General features: G+C 36.4%; 1 protein-coding gene across 2 annotated transcripts in view; it reads left to right on the forward strand.

Moving 5' to 3' along the window:
* Nucleotides 1-19,888, forward strand: part of LOC148947640 (uncharacterized) — a 388,863-nt gene that overhangs the window by 35,758 nt on the left and 333,217 nt on the right. For both annotated transcript variants that reach the window (XM_089095338.1, XM_089095339.1), the window contains exon 2: nucleotides 9,056-9,205. In XM_089095338.1, the coding sequence (XP_088951464.1) occupies nucleotides 9,056-9,205 (150 nt within the window). The remainder of the gene's footprint in view (nucleotides 1-9,055; nucleotides 9,206-19,888) is intronic.

A 19,888-nucleotide genomic window follows, 5' to 3' on the forward strand; every position in this document is an offset into this window, starting at 1 on the left:
CTCTTTACGCTAAAGTTTTTTTAGTACTTTTGTAAGAGCTATTTATTCTAATTAACGGTCTTTGTGATTAAGGGTCATTTTTTTAAAATTGGAACAAAATTCGAACTTTAGCGTAAAGACCTAGGTACTAACTAGAGGAGTGAACCCCCCTAATATACGTAATAAAAATATATGAATATAGAAGTTCGTTACGTAAGTCACGTATATTTATTACTAATAAAAACGTTCGTAAATAAAATTAAACCACTTTCGAGAAAGCCGTTTAGCCAAGTAAAAGCAAAATTAATATACAAATTTTATTTTAATTATTCATGTACGGTAAGCGAAAATCAAAACCTGCATTAATTTAAAAACGTTATAGCATATCAGTTAACAAGTTGTGGGACAAGTATTCGTTTTTATCATTTGTTAAATAAAAAAAACAATATTTTCAACTATAAGTAAAGAGCAACATTAAAACTAAAAACCAACATAAATGAATTCGTATAAGAAGGGATTGTCCCCCTGCTCAATAACTTGCTATTCACACTAAAGTTTTTAGCACTTTTAAGAGAGCTTCCTGTTCTAATTAAACAGTCCCTGTGTTTCAGGAGTCGTTCTTAAAAAATTGGGACAAACATTCAAACAGTCAAGCCCCCCTCACAGACGTCCCTAAAATAGGCAGATAAATTTATGAAGTAGTTTTTAATATATTTTTTTCTGATGAGTTGATTATTTTCTTTGAGGAATGCCATTGAAAAAATGATTCTTTTATTACATTGACTTTTGTATATGGCTGTTCTGTTTCCAAAAAGCCATTATTCTACACAGAGTAGCAGCTTAAGTACAAAATCTACGGTGAATGCAAAATAATATTCCTAAAAATCCGATCAACCACGCCGCTTAACCCTATTCGGTTCTTTGGCGACATTTAAAATAAATAGAGAAGAAATGCATATGTTTATCCTTTCAACCTCTCTATGGTGTGTAAAACATTTTGTGTTCTTATATATAGAGGTCCTTATATATAAAGGTCAAGGGTCCTTATATATAATGGTCATCTATATACGAAGGTCCTTATATATAAAGGTCAACTTGGTCCTTATTTCCACGTCAAACGGTCCGATTAGTAATTTTGGTTCCATTCTTTTTCTGGCACTGTTGGTGTCATTAGGTTTTTACTTTAGGACAAAGTATCGTCTTTTAGTGTAGAAACGTCTACAAGGCGAATTTTTATCACATCCGATATCTTCGGAAGTGGGAGTCAAATATCGCAATGCCGTACAAAGAGTAGCTATTGAAGATCGTGATAGGGTCAAGAAAGACTATTTTGGAGCAGATTGCACGGTCTAGCTCAGGCTTTTTTTTCGAAAAAAATTATTGGAAATTAGGATTAGATGTCTGTCTCTTTTTGTCTCTTCTGTGGGACTTTCTCTGTTCGTAAATAAAGTCGACATCAGGAAGTTAGTTTAATTTTGATAATACTTCATAGATATTTAGATCTTATCACGTCCACGAGCCGAAATCGTATCATCTTCCTTATCAAACAGTTCTGGGTAACGAACTGTGATAACGTGGTAACGTGGTAACGACCCGGCTCAATAGTAACCGAAACTAAAAAAAAGTGGAGTTTTGATACCAGTAGATACATCGAAAGAATCAGATTTTTATGCTGATTTAAAATATATAAGTTTATATAACAATAAAGAAAGAGCAAACAGTAAAATATCCTCTACCTCCTCCTCAGCATTCTGCCCCTTTTAACCGCTATTCCCAAGGAGGAGATTTTCGTTTTCGAGACACTGAGAATAAATCGTTATTGTCTAAAGGTGAAGATGATCGGTCACTTGCCTATGAATACGAGCGAAGATTTCATGACGTTTCTCCTTCACAATTACACAACTTTAAAGGAGAAACAATCTCCACACGACCTAGTGATTACAAAGTTCCGTCAGCATTTTCTCCAGTAGAGACCAATCGAGAAAGATATGCGCATGATAGAAACTGGGGCTCTTCCAAAGGCTTGTCCTCGGGATTCAAAACTGTCGTTAAAATGTCTGGCTCGTTATCCAGGCAACCCACAAGGCATCAGTATCAGAACTCAAGGCAAGATTTTGAAGAAGCGCTTTCATATGGTCAAGATTCTTACCCTAGAGCACCATCAGCTGTACCAAATATTATAAGCCAGTCATTGTCAGCTTCTCTTGAACCTAGTGTAGGTCATTCTGACGAAAACATTGGTAAATATGCAGCGGGTACTTACGTGAGTAGTGCAAACCCTTTTTCTCCACTTGAGCTTTATGAAAATATAACAAGAAAGACTCAAAACAGACCTTTAAGACAGGAAAGTGCCAATAGACGAGGTCAGATGCCTTTTAACGAAAATAGAAGATCTATTTTCGCTACAAATTCAGAAAATATGATAAATGTGCAGAAAAGTGAGCCTTTGGTTTATGCAGACTCTGCATGGACACCAGATATTGATGTCAGGAAGCCACCTTTACGACCAGAGGAAGAAATATTAGCTGCTCTCACTCGCCTTGGACCAAGAAAAGAAATGAATTCTCAAGATGTGAGAACAATTAGAGAAGAAACAGTAACAATACCACGTCGACAAATACTAATTAATTCAGATACGCCACCAGAATCTAGGCAACCAATAGGCTCAGGGGTCTCAGAGGGATTAAATAATTACCAATTAAGTGGTACTACAGAGAGGTCAAGAGAACTTCTGAAGCTGCTGGAACAGATGAATCAAGATGAAGACCTATACCAGCTAATTAAAGACAATGGTGAAATTGTCTTAGAACAATCTGGCGGTGAAGGAAATAAACAAGATGATGGAATAATACGAGCACCCATTCGCCAATACGCAGTTGGATCAATTTCTGGCAATCAAGAAAGGGAAGTAGTACCTCTCACTTCCAATGCGGGTGATTCATTTTTAGACAATGAGCAATTTGAACTCCTGGAAAGTCAAAGATTGATACCTTCTCGGCAATATTCTCTTGACGAAAATAATGCACCTTTATTGCAACCTCTTGACGAGAATCTATTTAGAAATCAGGGAAATGATGATACCCCACAGGTTTCTCTTAAGAATACAGAGGAACTACCGTTGATTTTCCGTGAAAGTGTTGAATTGCCGGTTGAAGAAATAGAAGTGCTTCAGCCAGTTGAAATACAACGATTTCCAACTAGACAGTTTGTTATCAATGAGCAGACACGTGACAACCAACTCTCGAGACAATATAGTCTTAATAGAAAGACACCAGAAAAACAGCTGGCCAGACAATACGCTTTGAATGAACAGATCTTGGTAAGACAGCCAACCCGACAGTACGTTCTTAATGAGGAGATTCCAGGAGAGCAGTTGACTAGACAATACACTCTGAACGAACAGATTCTAGAAAGACAACCAGCCCGACAATACGTTGTTAACGAGCAGACTCCTGGAATACAGCCAACAAGACAGTATATTCTCAATGAGCGAATCCCAGATGAGCAATTGACAAGACAATACATTTAATAGTAACAATAAAGTAACAGCTAACATAAAGAAATACATAAAGATATACATAAAGTAACAAATAGTAACAACTAACAATAAAGAAAGAGCAACAATATGTTAAAATAGAAAGCTAATATAATAATATAAACAATACAACAAATAGAAAGCTAATAAAGCAAAAAGCATGGTGACAAGCAATCCAAGATAACATCACCCATCAAGCACTAAAAGAAATATGATGAAACTAACAATAAAGAAAGAACAACAATATGGTAAAATAGAAAGCCAGTATAACAATATAAACAGTATAGTAAATGAAGCCAAAAAAGCAAAAAATGTGGTGACAAACAATCAAGAACAACATAACCCATCAAGCACTAAAAAATAAATTATAAAAACAACAATAAAGAAAGAACAGCAATATGGTAAAATAGAAAGTAAATATAACAATATAAAAAATATAGCAGATAGAAAGCCAATAAAGCAAAATACATGGTAACAAACAATCAAACAGTTCGTGGTAACGAACTGTAAGTAAGGAGCGACCCGGCTCAATAGTAGCCTAAACTCTAGAAAACAGGTTTTTGATATCAATAGATGCATTAAAAGAATCATATTTCAATGCTGATTTCAAATATGTAATTTTAATCAAGTTTAATGCTATCCATTAAAAGTTACATGCCTGAGAAAATTTGCCCGATTTTCGAAAAAAGGGAGAAACACTCCCTAAAAGATATAGAACCTTAATGAAAATCCAGCCATCATATTCAGCGTATCATAGAATCCTACTGTAGAGGTTTCAAGCACCTATCTGAAAAAATGTGGAATTTTGTATTTTTTTTGCCAGAAGAAAGGTAACGGATGCGTGTTTATTTTTTATTTTTTTTCTCAGGGGCGATTGTATCGACCCAGTGGTTCTAGAATATCGTGGGAGGACTCACTCGAGCGGAACTTAAAAGCTGAAGTTCCCTTTTTAAGTGACCAAAAAAATGGAGGGCAACGAGACCCCCTTCCCACGCTCATTTTTTTCCCCAAAGTCACCTCATCAAAAGTTTGGGATAGCCATTTTGTTGAGCAGGGTTGAAAATATGATAACTATGTCCTTTAGGATGACTTAATCCCCCGAACTCCCCGGGGGGAGGGCTGAAAGTTATGAACTTTACCCAATGTCCACATATAGTATTGGTTATTATGAAGTATACAGACGTTTTCAGGGGGATTTTTTCTGGTAGTAGGGGAGTGGTTGGGTCGGGGGTTATGTGGGGGGATCTATCCATGAAGGAAGTTTTCATGGGGGAAGGGACATTGCTATGAAGGGGGCGCCGGATTTCCCAGCATTATTTAAAAAAAAGATCAGAAATTAAATATATAAAAAAACAAGTTTTCCAACTGAAAATAAGGAGTAACATCAGAACTTAAAACGAACAGAAAATATTACGTGTATGATTGTGTTCACCCCCTAGTCAATACCTCGCTCTTTAAGCCAAAGATTTTTTAGTACATTCATAAATGCTATTTATTCTAAATAACGTTCTTTGTGATTAATGGGTCATTTTTAAAGAATTGGAACAAAATTCGAACTTTAGCTTAAAGAGCGAGGTATTGACTAGGGGGTGGGCCCCTAATATACGTATTAAAAATATATGAATATAGAAGTTCGTTACGTAAGTTAACTCGTAAGTTACGTGTATTTATTACTAATAAAAACTTTTGTAAATAAAATGAAACAAGTTTTGAGAAAGCCATTTAACCAAATAAAAGTAAAATTAATATGCAAATTTCGTTTTAATTATTCATGTACGGTGAGCCAAAATCAAAACCTGCATTAATTCAAAAACTTTAAAAATTAAATAAAATTTTTTTTTTTTAACTGAAAGTAAGGAACGACGTTAAAACTTAAAACGAACAGAAATTATTCCATATGTGAAAGGGGCTGTCCCCTCCTCAACGCCTCGCTCTTTACGCTAAAGTTTGACTTTCTCACAACTCTATTTTTTTTCAAACAATAAAAAGCTTTATCTTAAAGAGTGAGGCGTCGAGGAGGGGACAGCCCCTTTGACATACGGAATAAAAAAAATTATGCTGATTTACCCTTACCCATCAAAGTTACGCGCCTGAGAAAATTTTTCCGGCTTCCTGAGCTATTCCTGAGGAATAGTTCCGGCTCAAGTAATAAAAATATTATATATTTTTTTTTATATATGGAACTATTTTTTATATATTTTTTTCATATACGGAAAACTTTTCTCAGGCGCGTAACTTTTGATGTGTAAGATTAAACTTGATGAAACTTATATATTTGAAATCAGCATAAAAAATAAAAACGAACATAAACTTAAACTTAAAACTTAAACTTACAAACTTAAAACGAGCAGAAATTATTCCGTATGTGAAAGGGACTGCCCTCCTCAACGCCTCGCTCTTTACTCTAAAGTTTTTTATTGTTTAAAAAAAATAAGAGTTGTGAGAAATTCAAACTTTAGCGTAAAGAGCGAGGCGTTGAGGAGGGGACAGCCCCTTTCATATACGGAATAATTTCTGTTCGTTTTAAGTTTTAACGTCGTTCCTTACTTTCAGTTAAAAAAAACTTATTTTTTTATGTAATCCAGAATAATATCACCCATCAAGCACTAAAAGATAGATTATGAAACTAACAATGAATAAAGAACAACGGTGTGGTAAAAACTAAAAAAAAAAAAAAAAAATGTGGTACAATATTACACGTTTCCTAAGGCTAGAAATGTGTTCTTACCGATGAAGTGAGGGATGTTAATAATCATAGGCAGCGGAATAGCGCTGCCTAAGTAAAGAACGACGTTGACACAATGTATTGTTTATTTTTTGTCTAAACCAGAGCACTTTGTATCGAAGGAAATGTCGTAGAAACTTCGAAAAGGCCGCATTCGATTGAAAATTGGAATGGCTAGTGCCCTTTTTAATAGTCGAAAGTGATTGGAAGGCAACGAACACCCCTTCCACGACAACCATTTCCCCAAACACATCCAATCAAAGGTTTGAGATAGCCATTTTGTTCAACATAGTTGATTTACACATAGAAATTATGTTTTTGAGGAGGACACCCCACCCCCCCACCCCCACAGCCCTCAGGGCAAGGGCTGTAAGTTTTTCCCTGGGGGCATAGGGTTTTTATAGAAAGTGCTGTCGTAGAAACTTCAAAAAGGGCTCTTCGATTGAAAATTCAAAGGGCTAGTGCCCTTTTTAATAGTCAAAAGTGATTTGAGGGCAGCTATCCACCCTCTCACGCCCACCTTTTCCTCAAACACATTCAATCGAAATTTTGACATAGCCATTTTGTTCAACGTAGTTGAAATATCTGGAAATGAGGTCTTTGAGGATGACGACCCCCCACAGCCCTCAGGGCAAGGGTTGTAAGTTTTGCCCTTGGGGCATTTAAGATTTTCATAGAAAGCGTTGTCGTAGAAACTTCAAAAAGGGCTCCTCGATTGGAAATTCAAAGGGCTCTTTTTAATAGTAGAAAATGATTGAAGGGCAACTAACCCCCCTCTCACGCCCACCATTTATCCAAACACATCCAAACAAAATTTTGAGATGACCGTTTTTTTCAACGTAGTTGAAAGTTCTGGAAATTAGGTCTTTGAGGATGACACCCCCAACCCTCAGGACAAGGGTTGTAAGTTATGCCCTGGGGGCATATGGACTCATTCGATTGGAAATTGAAAGGGCTAGTACCTTTTTTAATAGTTGAAAGTGATTGGAGGACAACTAACCCCCTCTCACGACCACCATTTTCTGGAACACATTCAATCAAAATTTTGAGATAGACAATTTGTCCAACGTAGTTCAAAGGTCCAAAAATTATGTCTTCGAGGATGACAACCCCCCCCCCCCCACAGCCCTCCAGGGCAAATGTTGTAAGTTTTTCCCTGGGGCATATAAGGTTCTTATAGAAAGTGTTGTCGTAGAAACTTGAAAAAAGGCTCATGTAATTGGAAATTGAGAGGGCTAGTTCCCTTATTAATAGGCAAAAGTGATTAGAGGGCGAATGCCCCTCCCCCCCTCACTCCTATCATTTCACAAAATGCTTCCAATCAACATTTTTACATAATAAGTGTCTTGCGCATAGTTGAAAGATCAGGAAATTACTTCTTTGACTATGACAACCCCCCCCCCCACAGCCCTCAGGGCCAAGGTTGTAAGTTATGCTCTTGGGGCATATACATTTTTTATAGAATGCGCTGTAAAAGTAACTTCAAGAAGGGCTCATTCAATTGGGAATTGAGATGGCTAGTGCCCTTGTTAATAGTCAAAAGTTTTCAAAGGGCGAATGCCCCCCCCCCCGCCCATCATTTCACCAAACACTTCAGATCAACATTTTGATATAGCCATTTTGTTGAACGTAGTTGAAGGAACCTGGTAATTATGTTTTTGAGTATGACAACCTCCTCCCCCTCACAGCCCTCAGGGTTAATATTGTAAGTTATGCCCTTGGGGCATGTAATGTTTTTCTAGAAAGCGTTGTCGTAAATACTTCAGAAAGGGGTCATTGGATTGGAAATTGAGAGGCCTAAAAAAATTGATTTAAATGTTTTCACTTTTATAACTCTAAGAAATAAAACATCAATTAAGATTTTAAGGAATACATATCAGCATATGTATATTAAACTGACAATGCACATTTTTTTTTGTAAATTCATTTGAATTTTTTTCACTGAAGTACAAATTATTTTCTGGCTTTTAGAAAGCATGGGGTTTAGAACCCTAGTCACGTCAATTTTTGCTCATTTTGAGCTTGACTCTGTAATGTATTTTTATTTCTGTTTGTTGTGGAGTTCTTTTATTTACTGATACTGACTTGTGGTAATTGTTTGATTGCTTAATTATTTAATTGTTTTTTTGTTCATTTTTGGTTTAATGGAGTTCTTTACTTTTTTTTGAAAAACTTATTTTGTGGAAGAGATTTTTTAATTAATTACTAACTAAGACTAGCTATAAAAATAATACTATCATATAAATGTTTATATTATATAAAAATCATAAAATAATAATAGAGAAATAACTAAAACGGAAATAAAGCATGATGCCAGTTTAATCTTCTGGAGTTAATGAGTCTTAAGAAACGGATATATAAGTGAGTTAAAGGAAAGCGGAAGCTAACTTTTAAAATGGCTATCTAAAGTTGTGTAATTTTCCTGGCTTTGACAAATTTTTACAAGGGATACGAAAGTACTATATTTTTGGCCATCAACTTAAAAAAAAATGAAACATTAGCTTACAAATCCGTCTTTAATTCCGCTGGTTGATCCAATTGTAGAATTGTCAATTATGTAATAAATACCTTAACCTTAAATGAACTTTGGGATCCGTTTAACCCCTTCATTTTTCAGTTTCACTTATTTTTGTCTTACAATATATCACTTTGTTAGGGGGTCAAAACCTGAGCTTACTGACGAAAAACCAACGTTCAATCAGTTGTATTTTTCATTATTAAATTTTTATTAATTTTTCTGAAGTATAATTTTTAATGCAGAAATGATCTGTAATCAGAGCTTTGGGCTTTTTTAAAATCTTAAGTTTTTCTTTTAGGAATTTTTGTACTACTGTAGTAACTCGAACAATATCCTGTACAGTTCCTAATGGGACAGAAACTGTAACCAAAATGGTACCTAGGCCCTGTAATATCTATAGCCATGGTAGTGGCAGGAGACACGGTGCAAAGTGTGGAATGGAAGCAAGGTAATTTTATGAATCCCATTGAATTTACGAATCGACTTTAACCGTTTGAATGTGTCCGAGTGAGTTTTCAGATTTGATCTCTTTCAAGAGAATTCAGTTTGTGCAAAGGTATCCTAATATATAGAGTCATGCTGTAATCGAGGATACAGTGGTCAACAGCGTATTCAGGATTTTCATTAGGGGGGGGGAGGATAAAAACTTTTAAAAACGCATAACAAAATTGTTCATGTGCACTTTGTTAAGTTTTTACGAGTCGGACTAGAATTTCTGGGGGGTTTGAACCACGTACACTTCCCTCTTGCTACGGCCTTGACAATCTTTCAGGAATATCCAAGAGTGCCAGTCTCATGTCGCTTTTCGGCATTCAAAATTTTAAACTCAAAGATTTCAAATGCTGTATTTTGTGGATAATCCTAATTGAAGCTGATACACTCTTCAGTGACGTCAGTTCACAAAGTTTATGAGGGGACAAAATGTATTTTTCAAAATCTGGAAGTTGGGGTAAAATTTGTCTAATGAAAATACTAAAAAAAGGCATTTTTAATGCAAATACTATTCAAAAAAGGCATTTTTCATAACCTAGAGGAGTGGCAAAATATCTAGGGGCACATTTCATTCCCCGCTTTCCGCCCCAATTGACCCCACTGTTACTCCCTCCTTAGTCTGTTTCTCTGCTTCGCCGGTGCAATACTATACACATATTACACACAAAAATATACATTGCAATCAAATTAGAAAAGATCATTTAGTTTATCTGTGGATTTCAGCAAGGGATTAAAGAGGTGTTTGTCATTTAGGATTGATGCTTTTGCAGCTAGATAAGAGAACTTTGACAAAGAAAATTAAGACTAGTCAACCTTCAAGAAATTTATTAGAAGAAAGCAGCAATAGGCTGCAATATTAATTCAGCTTTTCATAAAGAGGATTTTGAAAAAAGCAATAGACTGATGCTTCGTGATGATTTCGTGATGACTGATGATTTCGTGACTGATGCTTCAAGAAAAATTATATTAAAAGCCATTGCTCCCTGGAAAATAATAATTGAATATTTTAAAAAAGTATAAAAAGCTGTGTTGGAAAAAATCTGATAATTGAAATTATTCTTGATTCTAAGTATTATAAAATTGCCTAAAATTCAGCAAAAACGATCTCTCAAATTTATTTTGTGCCCAATATATAGTGGATGAAGACATCTGAGTACAACGCTCCTGCATCGTCACCCACCCCAGTTGACGTCACTGCATTTAATATTTCCCTAGATGCAAAAAAACCCTGCCCCCCCCCCAGTTGACATCGCTGCATTTATTATTTTCCTAGATTCAAACAAGCTCAGGTTTCTCATTTGGTGTACTTTTAACGGCCTTATCCTAATGCTTAAAATATGTGCCATAATTTTGTTTATAATTTTATAAATCTGAAAAATAGCTTATGCAGTAAGAGAGAGCGATTGCGATGATCATTCTAGATTTCAGGTAACAAAGACATTTGTGTAAGGCCGTATCCAGGGTTTTTCGGGGGGGGGGGGGGTGCAAAAGAATTTTCTTTGGGGGGGGTTACAAAAAAAAACTTTAAAACACGCAGCAAAAAATTGTTTATATTCATTTTTGTTACATTTTTACGAGTCTGATGAACATTTCTGGGGAGGTGGGGTTCAAACCCCCTCTCCCCACCCTAGATGCGGCCTTGCATGTGTGGATGTTTTTACGCATTTGAGCGGGTTGCATAGGAAGCCTATGAAGTGAGAAAAGCTATAAGAATTTAGAGGAGGAATTAATGGGACTCGCAGGGAAGTTACATAATCAACTCAGCTATCGCTATTTGCTGTTAAGAGTTTAATCTTAATTTGAGTCATTGAAGAAATTACTTTTAAAATACAACTCGAGACAAAAGGTCTGTGGTAGTTAACCCCCTCCCACCGTTAAAAATTGAATAGTTAAAGAATAGCATTAAGGTTAATCTCCCTAAATCCATTGCAATATTAATTTTCCTATGCTATGAAAAGAGATCTTGCTCTCTGACCCGACATGTCAGCACAATAATTTTTTGCACAAGGGATCTTTGAAAAAGGATCTAAAATTGGGCCGGTTTGTTTTTTCACAAACAAAATTAGAATAAAAAGTCTAAAGTGAAACCTGGTAGTTTTTTTGAAAAAGGTCTGGAGTGTAAAAAATGCATAATTTGTACAAATCGATAGCACCGTAAATTAGAAAAAAGATTTTAAAATTAATTGGCCGGGTTGAAAATTCTAGTTTTTTTAATTTATTCTTCCACGACTGTTTTTACGTTTTCGGAATTTAAACTCTTGTAGGGCATGGATAAAAATGACAAAGTCGAAAATAACTTCTAATTGTATCTCATTTTTATTTATTATATCCCAAGCTTTTCCGATATCTAGTCCGAGTCTTTAATTTTATATCTATTTATAAAACAAATTATTGTTTACTTTGTTTCTGCATTACATAACCCCACTTTACACCCACTGGCTGGAAACATACCCGAGCCTAAAACGGGTCAGACACATTTGAGATTGACTTCTGAGGGAATCACATAAAAATGACTAGGAGAAAAAAAATCAAGAGAAAGAACTTGTACAAGGTTTATCTGAGTGATAGATCATATGAAAACAAAAGGAATGTAAAGAAAGTGGAGAAAGCATTATGAAATAAGGAGGTGTGAAGTGGAGGCCATGGATAAAATGCCGAGGATCTGGAAGATGCAGCTAGACGGCGTAATAGTAAAATATAATAGAAGGCGTAATACTGGCATGTCAATAAATTGAGAGGGAGTAGTTAATCCGGACTTGGCCCAGTTAAAGATAGGAATGGTGCCACAATTAGCGATCAGGAAAGAATTAAAGAGAGATGGGTAGAACATTTTGAGAATTTGCTAAACCGAGATAGAGTTGCAGGTAAAGATATAGAGGAAAATTAAAAGGTTTGTGATACCTCGGATGTGAGAGAAGATTGGTTTTGCGAGGAAGAATTAACGACAGTACTAAAAGCATTAAAAAATAATAGGGCTCCGGTTGCTGATAGGGTAGTAAATGAGTTTCTTATATATGGTGGCTCTGGTGTTAGAAGCAAGTTACTGAAGTTTATGAATATGATTTTTGAAAAAGGGGAAGTACCAAATGATTTTAGGAAAACCTTAGTTAAGCCACTTTACAAGAAAGGTGATAAAAGTGAGTGTGGTAATAATCGAGGCATTAGTCTGGTCTCTGTAGGTAGCAAATTACATAGTAATATGATACTTTTTAGACTGAGAAATGCGGTAGCCAAAGTTATAAGAGAAGAATAGTGTGGTTTTAGAAAGGGTAGAGGATGCGTCGACCAAATTTTCATTCTTTGGTGAATAATTGAGAAGTGCCTGAGTTGTCAAACACCTTTGGGCCTTAGTTCTACAGATTATGAGCAAGCGTTCGATTCTGTTGATAGAAGAGCTATAGCAAAGGTTTTATCCTTGTATGATATACCAGACAAATACATTAAAGCGATTAGTACTATGTACGAGAATAACACGGCTGCAGCTAAGGCAGGAAATGAGGTTAGAAGCTGGTTTTGTATTAAATTAGGAGTTAAACAGGGCTGTGTTTTATCTCCCTTTGTATGTATTATTTTGATTGGTTTTGTATTAAGGAGCACAGGAAAGGCAATGGGAGACCACGGAATCAAATGGGGAGGAAAAAGTGTCCTTGACTTAGATTTTGCTGATGATTTAAGCATCCTAGAGGAAAGTGTCAGCAAAAATGAATCAAGTTTTAGAGGTTTTGCGAGTTCAGGGTGCTAGAATAGGTTTGAAAATTAATTTTAAGAAGACCAAGTCACTAAGGCTGGGAATAAGTGAAGATGAAAAGGTGAGGCTGGGTAATGAAAAGATTGATCAAGTGGGCAGCTTCACTTACCTTGGTAGTATTATTAGTAAATATGGTTGGAGCAGTGAAGATGTTATAATTAGAATAGCCAAGGCTCAGGGTGTTTATCCACAATTAAAAAAAAGTTTGGAAGAATAGGAAGATAAGGCTACAAACCAAGATTAGAATATTAGAAGCTACAGTGATGACAGTGGTCAAATATGGCTCTGAAGCATGGGTGCTTCGAAAAGCGGATGAAGATTTGCTAGATGTATTACCGAGAAATTGGTTAAGGATTGTTCTGGGTACCCGGCTGACTGACCGTATTTCAAACAATAGGCTGTACGAAAAATGTGGTTCAATACCAGGGTTGCCAACTGGACATATCTTGTATCCAAAGGATGAATCCTTGTATGCTGGGATGCATTGACATGGTAGTGCCAAAAAGGGAGATGTTCTAGAAATTTGGGACATAAAAGGGACATGTTTTGCAAATTTGTGACATAAAATAGATTATTTCTCCGCTGGATACATATTTTTGTAAGAAAAAAATGTCATTTTTCACCAAATCAGTATTAAAACTATACTTATCTAGCACTAAATTTATTTAACTACTTAATATCTTCTAATTTTTACAAACGTTATTTTTTTTTACAAACGTTATTATTTTTCGGAGTTGCTTGCTCTATACCGCAGACATTTATCTGCAAATACTCTTGAAATTCTTCGCAAGTTCGCTTTCTTTCATCTATAAAGATTTTATTTCTCCTTGCTTTTACGCTACAGTCAGGATAATAGGCAAGCAGGCACCTTTTTCGTTAACAATGGCTTCCGACTTCCAGTAGTCAGGCAAAACATCTATCTATTTATCAAGTATTACTAACTGAAAATGAAAAGTTAGCAAAAGAAAAAATTAGATTCTTGATGATCTGGAATCAATTTTTGTGACAATAGATGTATCAAACAATTTGCTTATTGGGCTGATTCCAAATATATAGTATTTTTTAAGTTTTGTGTTACCCAATAGTGGGCCTGACCGAAATTTGCCGAATTTTCGAAAAAGGTGAAAAACACCCCATCAGAGTCAAAGAATTTTAATGGAAATCACGCCATCAGATTCGGCCTAACAGAGAGCCTCACTGTAGGGATTCCAAGTTTAAATCCATAAAAATGAAATTTTATAGTGTTTGCCAGAAGAAGCATCATGGATTCATGTTTATTTGTTGTTATTAATTTTTCCAGGGGCGATCATATCGAACCAATAGTACTAGACTTTCGCAAGAGGGTTCGTTCAAACGAAAATTAAAAGGTCTATTGTCTTTTTTAAGTGACCAAAAAATTGGAGGACAACTAGCCCCCGTCCCACGCCCTTTTTTACTGCAAGTTTTGTGATAAAAAATTTGAGATAGCACATCAAGAGATATGTCTGGAGATAACATGACCTCTTAGAACCACCAGAGGAAGGGCCGCAAGTCATGAAATTTGCCTATTGTTTACATATAGTATTTGTTATAGGGAAGTATACCGACATTTTTCAAGGGAGGAAGGAGATCTTCTGGGAAGAATTTTCCATTGGGATGGAAGTTTCTGGGGGTGAACTTTTCAGGGGAAATTTTACATGGGGAAAATTTACCAGAATTTTTATACAGAATGTGTGTTATTTGTCTTTTTTCTCATTCTTGGTCCCATTGTATGTGTAGAGAAACTTTGAGGGAAATCTCAGGGAAAAGTTTCCAGCGGAGTCAGAATTCTTTTGGGATCTTTTTTTTAGATAATTTTCTTTATGAGCCTTTTTTTTGGGGGGGGGGGGATTTTCCCCGGGATAAAGTTCCATGGGGTAATTATCACCAGGAGTAATTCTCCATGGGAAATGTCGGGGGGATAAAATTTCCAGGTTGGGGGTATTTTCCAAACATGGATATTCCCCAATGACCTTAAAAAGGATCAGAAACTAAATGAATACAAGTTTTTCTTCAAATAAAAGTATGGTAAGGAGTATTTTTAAGGCAGAATCGTAAGCAAAAAAATTTCTGGAAAGAATTCGCAGCAGGGATGGAATTGTCCGGGATTAATTTCCCAGCGGAAGAATTTTACATGGGCGGACTTTTATATAGAGGTATTTTTCGTGGAAAAATTTTCCACAGAGGGGGTGGATTTCCTGGGATTATCAGAGAAACGATAAGAAATAAATACAGAAACTATTTTTTTCTACCAAAAGTAAGGGGCAACATTAAAACTTAAAAAGCACAAAATTTATTCCGTATATTATGGGGGTTACTCCCTCCTCAATACCCCCCTCTCTACGTTCATGCTGGACCTTTCGTCTTTTTTTTAAGAGCGATTCTTGAAACATAAGGGCCGTGTAATTGAATCAAAAATTCTTTAAAAGTTCTTGAAAACATCTTAGCGTGAAGAGAGGGGTATCGAGGAAAAGGATGCTCCCCTAATATATGGAATAATTTTTGATTGTCTTAAGTTTTAATGTTGCTTCTTACTTCAAGTTGAAAAAACTTGTTTTTTATTTAATGAATGAAAGAGAGATAAGGTTACAATTTATTTTTTACTTCTGACCACGGCGCATCGTGTAGAAAAGATTGTCGTTGAAACTTCGAAGGTGGCTCAATGGGAAATTGAAAGTTCTAATAAGAATCATAAGTGATTGGAAGGTAAAATCCCCCCCTCCCCAACCCCTTCATTTCCCCAAACACGTCCAATCAAAATTTTAAGATTGCCATTATGTTCAGCATATATTAAAAGCTCCAGTAATTATATTTTTGTGGATGAAACCCCCCCCCCAAAAAAAAAAAAACTTTTAGGGCAAGGGTTAAGAGTTATACTACTTCTCCATTATTAACATATAAGATTTCTATGGAAGGGTTGGTTTTACAAACTTTGGAGGGGACTCACTGTACTGAAAATCAGATGTTCTAGTGCTAGTTTTAAGAGTCAGAAGTGGTCAGAGGCAAACCAGCCCACCCCCCCACCACCCACGTCTTCTTTTCCCTAGATGCATCCAGCAAAAATTTTGAGATAGTAATTTTGTTAAAAATGGTCAAAAAACATATAACAATGCCCTCAGCGTTTAAACAACCCCTAAGAGCCCTGGGACAAGGGTTGTAAGTTATGCCCCAGAGGCATATACGGTTTTATGGAATGGGTAGTCGTATAAACTTCAGATGGAGCTCATTTGATTGAAGTTTAGTGCCCTTTATAGGAGTTAAAAGTGATTTGAGGGCACCCTCCTGCACTCATCAGTTCCGAAAACCAGCATCCAATCAGAAAATATTGACATGTATTTTGTTCAGCATTGTCCAAAGGCCCAGTAATTATGCCTTTGGGGATGTCATCCTCCTGATTGAAGGGCAACCCAGCTTACCTAGCGCTCCGCAACGTTGCTTGACTCCTGGATTGTACCTCATGACACGCGCAAGAAACACTCTGATTTGCAATAAGCTACCAAAAGAAGTCAAAATGCCGACCCGCAAGCCGACCATACCTGTCAAGTGGAACTCTCGTAGAAATTTGAGCCTTAAGCTCTCACAATTAGTTTTTTGCTGTTTACATGTTTTTATGGCTTTTATGCTATCACACTAGTTCATTTCGTGTGGATTTACTAAATGAATCTTTATCGTTTTCATTATATTCGATGTTAACTGACCACTTTGAAGGAGGTTCACAAGTCGTAAAAAAACTAGTTTCTGATATTTCAAGATGGACATATTATGGACATATTATAGACAAAATATGGACATTATTTGGCTGAAAAGGACACATTTTTGGATGCTCAAGGGACATATTCATTGATCTAAAAGTTGGCAACCCTGTTCAATACCCCTCTCTAGGGCTATAATGAAAGAAAGGTTGAGATGGCTAGGGCACGTTGTGCGGATGAAAGATGACAGATTGCCGAAGATTGTTCTTTTCGACCAACAGTCTAGGGCTAAACGAAAAGCAGGTCGTCCTCGCTTGGGGTGGGAGGATATCATAAAGAAAGATTCAAGTGACATAGAGACCTCCTGAGAGGGTTTAAAAAGGGAGGTTTTGAAAAGACTTGGAGAACGGGAGTAAGTGTTTAGCTTTGATGTTCTCAGGCGGATTGGCTCTTCGGTGAACTGTTAGTTAGATTAGTAGTAATGAGGGTAATAACCAAGGCGTAAAAAAATATTTCTGTTTTCTATATGTTCCTATAAGGAATACTTTTTATTTGTGTTACTTTCTCTTTGCCGACTCAATTTCATAGGCAGCGCAATAGCGCTGCCTAAGTAAAGAACGATGTTGGCACAATGTTTTTTTTTTTTTATCCATACCCGGGCACCTCGTATCAAAGAAGATGTCGTAGAAACTTCGAAAAGGGCTCATTCAATTGGAAATTGGAGTGGCTCGTGCCCTTTTTAATAGTCAAAAGTGACTGGAAGGCATCTAACACCACTTCCACGCCCACCATTTCCCAAAGCACATCCAATCAAAATTTTGAGATAGCCATTTTGTTCAGCGTAGTTGATTTCCAGATAGAAATTATGTTTTTGAGGAGGACACTCCCCCACAGCCTTCAGGGCAAGAGCTGTAAGTTATACCCTGGGGGCATATAAGATTTTTATAGAAGGCATTGTCGTAGAAACTTCAAAAAATGCTCATTCAATTGGAAATTCAAAGAGCTAGTGTCCTTTTTATTAGTCGAAAGTGATTTGAGGGGAACTTGCCACCCCCCCCCCCCACGCCCATCATTCCCCCAAACACATCCAATCAAAATTTTGAGATAGGTTTTCCACAACCCTCGGGGCAAGGGTTTTGAGTTATGCCCTGAGGGCATATAAGAACGATTTTGGCACAATGTATTATTTATGATTTTTTTTTTTCCTTTAGAGCAGGGCACTTCGTATCGAAGAAGTTGTCGTATAAATTTTGAAAAAGGAACATTCAATTGGAAATCGGAGTGGCCTTGTGCCCTTTTTAATAGTTAAAAGTGAACGCATGACAACCTACACCCCTTCCACGTTCCCCAAGTACTGTCATTTTTCCAGTCAAAATTTCGAGATAGTCCTTGCTTTCCACGTAGTTGATTTCCAGATAGAAATTATGTTTTTGAGAAGGACATTCCCATACAGCCTTCAGGGCATGAGTTGTAAGTTATACCCTGGGGAAATTTACGGTTTTTATAGGAAACCTTGTTGTATTAGCTTCAAAAAGGGCTCATTCTATTGGAAACTCAAATCTCTGGTGTCCATTTTACTTGTCTAAAGAGATTGGAGGGCAACTAACCCCCCTCCCCCACGCACATCATTCCCCCAAAGACATCCAATCAAAATTTTGAGATAGCCATTTTATTCAGCGTAGTTGATTTCCAGATAGAAAAAAAGTTTTTGAGGAGGACATTCCCCCACAACCCTCGGGGCAAGGGTTTTAAGTTATGCCCTGAGGGAATATAAGAACGATGTTGGCACAATATATTATTTATCATTTTTTTCCTTTACAGCAGGGCACTTCGTATCGAAGAAGTTGTAAAAATTTCAAAAAAGGCTCATCCAATTCGAAATTGGAGTGGCTTGTGTCCTTTTTAATAGTCGAAAGTGATTTTAATGCAACTAACACCCCTTCCACACCCACCGTTTCCCGAGGCACATCCAATCGAAATTTTGAGATAGCCATTTTGTTCAGTTTAGATGACTACCAGATATAAAATGTAATTATGAGGGGGAAACTCCCCCACAGCCTTCAGGGCAAAGGTTGTAAGTTATGCCCTGGGGCATATGTGTTTTATAGAAGGCGTTGACGAAGAAACTTCAAAAAAGGCTCATTCGATTGGAAATTCAAAGGGCTAGTGCCCTTTTTAATAGTCAAAAGTGATTGGAGGGCAACTAACCCCCCTCTCATTCCCACCTTTTCCCCAAACACATAAAATGAAATTTTTAGATATCCATTTTATTCAACGTAGTTTTAATTTCTGGAAATTAGGTCTTTGAGGATGACAACACCCCCACAGCCCTCAGGGCAAGGGTTGTAAGTTATGCCCTGGGGGCATATAAGATTTTTATAGTACGCGTTGTCGTAGAAACTTCAAATAGGGTTCATTCGATTGGAAATTGAAATGGCTAGTGCCCTTTTTAATAATCGAAAGTTATTGGAAGGCAACTAACACCCCTTCCACGCATACCATTTCCCCAAAAAAATTCAATCAAAATTTTGAGATAGCCATTTTGTTCCACGCAGTTTAAAGTTCAGGAAATTATACTTTTGAGCAGCACACTTTTCCCAGAGTCTTCAGGACAAGGGATATAAGTTATGCCCTGAGGGCATATAAGTTTTTATTGAAAGCTTTGTTGTAGAAACGTCAAAAATGGTTCATTTGATTGGAAATTGAAAGGTCTAGTTCTCTTTTTAATAGTCAAAAGTGATTAAAGGGCAACTAACCCCCCTCTCACACCCACCATTTTCTCAAACCCATCAAATCAAAATTTTTAGATAGCCATTTTGTTATAGCGATCTTAATTAGAAAGATCGTGATGTTACAAAAACATATCTCCAAACGTAATGCAGCCTGTGTCAACCTTAGGGCAAGAGACCGAGGCTATGAAGAATTCACCGATTTGCAGAATTGAATTCATAAATAAATTTTCTAGGAAAGGTATTCATGACCTTTCTATTGTTGAAATCAGGATCGTACGAATATTTTGTTCATGAGTATTTTAGGTTAAAAAAAAAAAAAAAATCTGAGAAACAACCCCAACTTTTGCAAATGACTAAATAAAAACGAAAGAATTTCATCCGTAAATAGCAATATAAAAGCAAAGCAAGAATGTTACACTTTGTTGTGGTTTTGATCGGTTGACAGACTC

Source organism: Artemia sp. Qi Xiang Cuo, chromosome 10 (genome assembly GCF_049724085.1).
Source record: "Artemia sp. Qi Xiang Cuo chromosome 10, ASM4972408v1, whole genome shotgun sequence".
Lineage (NCBI taxonomy): Eukaryota > Metazoa > Arthropoda > Branchiopoda > Anostraca > Artemiidae > Artemia > Artemia sp. Qi Xiang Cuo.